This window comes from Nematolebias whitei, unplaced genomic scaffold (genome assembly GCF_014905685.2).
Source record: "Nematolebias whitei isolate Nwh7 unplaced genomic scaffold, NemWhi1 Nwh_scaf_604, whole genome shotgun sequence".
Classification (NCBI taxonomy): Eukaryota; Metazoa; Chordata; class Actinopteri; order Cyprinodontiformes; family Rivulidae; genus Nematolebias; species Nematolebias whitei.
Window position 1 is genome coordinate 2,085 of NW_023619149.1, and position 4,736 is coordinate 6,820.

The 4,736-nt window shown below is 43.6% G+C and overlaps 2 protein-coding genes across 2 annotated transcripts in view; both read right to left on the reverse strand.

Moving 5' to 3' along the window:
• LOC119429347 (putative mediator of RNA polymerase II transcription subunit 26) overlaps positions 1-1,302 on the reverse strand; it is a 2,394-nt gene extending 1,092 nt beyond the window's left edge. Inside the window, exon 1 of the mRNA XM_037696992.1 lies at positions 1,132-1,302. Coding sequence (XP_037552920.1) covers positions 1,132-1,302 — 171 coding nt within the window. The remainder of the gene's footprint in view (positions 1-1,131) is intronic.
• A 1,235-nt stretch (positions 1,303-2,537) lies between these two features.
• On the reverse strand, positions 2,538-4,634 carry LOC119429348 (mucin-2-like). Its single transcript, XM_037696993.1, has 2 exons — positions 2,984-4,634; positions 2,538-2,780 (listed from the first exon to the last, which is right to left on the reverse strand). The coding sequence occupies exons 1-2, from the start codon at positions 4,628-4,630 to the stop codon at positions 2,538-2,540; spliced, it is 1,890 nt and encodes a 629-aa protein (XP_037552921.1). The 5' UTR covers positions 4,631-4,634.
• Between the last annotated feature and the right edge of the window lie 102 nt (positions 4,635-4,736).

Genomic DNA, 4,736 nt, shown 5'->3' on the forward strand with positions numbered 1-4,736 from the left:
TTTGTGCTATAGCTGTAGTTTTTGTTGTAGCAGTTGCAGTTGATGGTGCTTGAGTTGTGGTTTTTGGTGTAGCAGATCTAGTTGTTGGTGTTTGGGTTGTGTTTGTTAGTGCAGCAGTTACAGTTGTTGGTGCTTGAGTTGTGGTTGTTAGAGTAGCTGTTGGTGCTTGGGTTGTGGTTGTTGGTGTAGCAGTTGCAGTTGTTGGTGCTTGAGTTGTGGTTGTTTGTGCTACAGTTGTAGTTGTTGGTGCTTTAGTTGTGGTTGGTGGTGTACCAGTTTTAGTTGAAGGTGCTTGAGTTGTTGTTGTAGCTGTTGTAGTTGTTGGTGCTTGGGTTGTGGTTGTTGGTGCAGCAGTTGTAGTTGTTGGTGCTTCAGTTGTGGTTGTTGGTCTAGCAGTTGTAGTTGTTGGTGCTTGGGTTGTGGTTGTTGGAGTAGCAGTTATAGTTGTTGGTGCTTGAGTATTGGTTGTTGTAGCGGTAGTAGTTGTTGGTGCTTGAGTTGTGGTTAATGGTGTAGCAGTTGGAGGAATTTTAGTTGTTGGTGCTTGGGTTGTATTTGTTTGTCCTTCAGTTGTAGTTGTTGGTGCTTGACTAATTGATTTTTGTGCTTTAGTTGCAGTTGTTGTAGTAGCAGTTGTAGTTGTTGGTGTAGCTGTTGGTGCTTTGGTTGTTGTTGTTTGTGTAGCAGTTGCAGTTGTTGATGCTTGAGATGTGGTTGTTTGTGATGCAGTTGTAGTTGTTTGTGCTTGAGTTGTGTTTGTTGTAGCAGTAGTAGTTGTTGGTGATTTAGTTGTGGTTTTTGGTGCAGCAGTTGTAGTTGTTGGTGCATAAGTTGTTGTTTGTGCTTTTGTTGTAGTAGCTGTAGTTGTTGGTTCTTGCGTTGTGGTTGTTGGTGTAGCAGTTGCAGTTGTCGGTTCTCGAGTCGTGGTTGTTGGTTTAGCAGTTGTAGTTGTTGGTGCTAGAGTTGTGGTTTTTGGTACAGCAGTTGTAGTTGTTGGTGGTTTCATTGTTGTTGTTGGTGTAACTGTTGTAGTTGTTGGTGCTAGGGTTGTGGTTGTTGGTGTAGCGGTTGCAGATGTTTGTGCATGTGTTGTGGTTGTTTGTGCAGTAGTTGTAGTTGTTGGTGCTTGACCTGTTGTTTTTGCTTTAGTTGCAGTTGTAGCAGTTGTAGTTGTTGGTGCTTGAGTTGTGGTTGTTGGTGTTGCAGTTGATGGTGCTTGAGTTGTGGTTGTTGGTGTAGCAGGTGTAGTTGTTGGTGCTTGGGTTGTGGTTGTTGGTGCAGCAGTTGCAGTTGTTGGTGCATGAGTTGTGATTGTTGTTGCAGCAGTTGTAGTTGTTGGTGGTTGATTTGTGGTTGTTGGTGTGGTTGTTGTAGTTGTTGGTGTAGCTGTTGCTGTTGTTGGTGCTTGAGTTGTGGTTGTTTGTGCTGTAGTTGTAGTTGTTGTTGCTTTAGTTGTGGTTGGAGATGTAGCAGTTGTAGTTGATGGTGCTTGAGTTGTGGTTGTTTGTGTACCTGTTGTAGTTGTTGGTGCTTGAGTTGTTGTTTGTGCTTTAGCTGTAGTTGTTGTAGTAGCAGCTGTAGTTGTTGGTGCTTGTGTTGTGGTTGATTGCGTAGCAGTTGTAGTTGTTGTTGCTTGAGTTGTGGTTGTTGGTGTAGCTGTTTTAGTTGTTGGTGCTTGGGTTGTGGTTGTTAGTGCAGCAGTTGTAGTTGTTAGTGCTTGGGTTGTGGTTGTTGGTGTAGCAGATGCAGTTGTTGGTGCTTGAGTTGTGGTTGTTTGTGCTACACTTGTAGTTGGTGCTTCAGTTGTGGTTGGTGGTGTAGCAGTTTTAGTTGAAGGTGCTTGAGTTGTTGTTGTAGCTATTGTAGTTGTTGGTTCTTGGGTTGTGGTTGTTGGTGCAACAGTTGTAGTTGTTGGTTCATGGGTTGTTGTTGTTGGTATAGCAGTTGTAGTTGTTGGTGCTTGAGTTGTTGTTTGTGCTATACCTGTAGTTGTTGTTGTAGCAGCTGCAGATGTTGGTGCTTGCATTGTGATTGTTGGTGTAGCTGTTGCAGTTGTTGGTGCTTGAGTTGTGGTTGTTTGTCCTGCAGTTGTAGTTGTTGGTTCTTGACTTGTTGTTTGTGCTTTAGACATAATTGTTGTTATAGCAGCTGTAGTTGTTGGTGCTTGACTTGTTGGTGCTTTAGTTGTGTTTGGTGGTATAGCAGTTGTAGTTGAAGGTGCCTGAGTTGTGGCTGTTGGTGTAGCAGCTGTAGTTGTTGGTGCTTGTGCTTTGGTTGTTTGTGCTGCAGTTGTAGTTGTTGGTGCTTGACTTGATGGTGCTTCAGTTGTGGTTGTTAGTGTAGCAGTTGTAGTTGAAGGTGCTTGAGTTGTTTTTGTAGTTGTAGTTGTTAGTGCTTGGTTTGTGGTTGTTGGTGCAGCAGTTGTAGTTGTTGGTGCTTCAGTTGTGGTTGTTGGTGTAGGTGTTGTAGTTGTTGGTGCTTGGGTTGTGGTTCTTAGTGCAGCAGTTGCAGTTGTTGGTGCTTGACTTGTTGGTGCTTTAGTTGTAGTTAGTGGTGTAGCAGTTGTAAGTGTTGGTGCTTGAGTTGTGATATTTGGTGCAGCTGTTGGTGATTGAGTTGTGGTTGTTGGTGCTGCAGTTGTAGTTGTTGGTGCTTGAGATGTGGTTGTTGGTGTAACTGTTGAAGTTATTGGTGATTGCATTGTGGTTGTTGGTGTAGCAGTTGTTGTTGGCGCTTGACTTGATGTTGTTGGTGTAGCAGTCATAGTTGTTGGTGCTAGACTTGTTATTTGTGCTATAGCCATAGTTGTTGTTGTAGCTGCTGTAGTTGTTGGTGCTTGTGTTGTGGATGTTTGTGCTGCAGTTGCAGTTGTTGGTGCTTGTAATGTGGTTATTGGTGTAGCAGTTGTAGTTGTTGGTGCTTGGGTTGTGGTTGTTAGTGTAGCAGTTGTAGTTGTTGGTGCTTGGGTTGTGGTTGTTGGTGCAACAGTTGTAGTTGTTGGTGCTTCAGTTGTGGTTGTTGGTGTAGCTGTTGTAGTTGTTGGTGCTTGGGATGTGGTTGTTGGTGTAGAAGTAGTAGTTGTTGGTGCTTGAGTTGTGGTTTTCGGTGCAGCAGGTGTAGTTGTTGGTGCTTGAGTTGAGGTTTTTGGTGTAGGTGTTGTAGTTGTTGGTGCTTGAGTTGTTGTTTGTGCTTTAGGTGTAGTTGATGTTCTAGCAGCTGTAGTTGTTGGTGCTTGCGTTGTGGTTGTTGGTGTAGCAGTTGTTGGTGCTTCTGTTGTGGTTGTTGGTGTAGAAATTGTTGTTGGACCTTGATTTGTTGTTGTTCGTTTAGCAGTTGCAGTAGTTGGTGCTTGGGTTGTGGTAGTTTGTCCTGCATTTGTAGTTGTTGGTCCTTGACTTGTTGTTTGTGCTTTAGCTGCAGTTGTTATTTTAGCAGGTGTAGTTGTTGGTGCTTGAGTTGTGGTTTTTGGCGCAGCAGTTGTAGATGATGATGCTTGAATTGTGGTTGTTTGTGCAGCAGTTGTAGTTGTAGATGCTTGGGTTGTGGTTGTTTGTCCTGCATTTGTAGTTGTTGGTGCTAGACTTGTTGTTTGTGCTTTAGCCATAGTTGTTGTTGTAGCAGCTGCAGTTGTTGGTGCTTGTGTTGTGGTTGTTTGTGCTGCAGTTGCAGTTGTTGGTGCTTGACTTGTTGTTTGTGCTTTTGCTGCAGTTGTTGTTTTTGCAGGTGTAGTTGTTGGTGCTTGACTTGTAGTTGTTTGTTCTGCAGTTGTTGGTGCTTTAGTTGTGGTTGGTGGTGTAGCAGTTGTAGTTGAAGGTGCTTGAGTTGTTGTTGTTGGTGTAGCTGTTGTAGTTGTTGGTGCTTGAATTGTGGTTGTTGTAGCAGCAGTAGTAGTTGTTGGTGCTTGAGTTGTGGTTTTCAGTGCAGCAGTTGTAGTTGTTGGTGCTTGAGTTGTTGTTGTTGGTATAGGTGTTGTAGTTGTTGGTGCTTGAGTTGTTGTTTGTGCTTTAGGTGTAGTTGATGTTGTAGCAGCTGTAGTTGTTGGTGCTTGAATTGATGTTGTTAGTGCTGCAGTAGTAGTTGTTGGTGCTTGACTTGTTGGTGCTTTAGTTGTGGTTGTTTGTGCAGCAGTTGTAGGTGCTTCTGTTGTGGTTGTTGGTGTAGCAGTTGTTGTTGGTCCTTGACTTGTTGTTGTTGGTTTAGCAGTTGCAGTAGTTGGTGCTTGGTTTGTGGTTGTTTGTCCTGCATTTGTAGTTGTTGGTGCTTGACTTGTTGTTTGTGCTATAGCTGTAGTTGTTGTTGTAGCAGCTGCAGTTGTTGGTGCTTGTGTTGTAGTTGTTGGTGCTTTAGTTGTGGTTGGTGGTGGAGCAATTGTAGTTGAGGGTGCTTGAGTTGTGGATTTTGGTGTAGCAGTTTTAGTTGTTTGTGCTTCAGTTGTGGTTGTTGGTGCTTGACTTGTTGGTGTTTCAGTTTTGGTTGTTGGTGTAGCAGTTGTAGTTGAAGGTGCTTGAGTTGTTTTTGTAGCTGTTGTAGTTGTTGGTGCTTGGGTTGTGGTTGTTGGTGCAGCAGTTGTAGTTGTTGGTGCTTCAGTTGTGGTTGGTGGTGTAGAAGTTGTAGTTGTTGGTGCTTGCATTGTGGTTGTTGGTGTAGCAGTTGCAGTTGTTGCTGCTTGAGTTGTGGTTGTTTGTGCAGCAGTTGTTGTTGGTGTAGCAGTCACAGTTGTTGGTGCTTGGTTTGTG

Coding starts and splice junctions, on each gene's coding strand:
- LOC119429348 (XM_037696993.1), bottom strand. CDS start 4,630: ATGCAAGCACCAACAACTACAACTTCTACACCACCAACCACAACTGAA. Junction 2,781..2,983: donor CACCAACAACTACAACTGTT/GCACCAACAACC, acceptor ACAAATAACAAG/TCTAGCACCAACAACTATGA.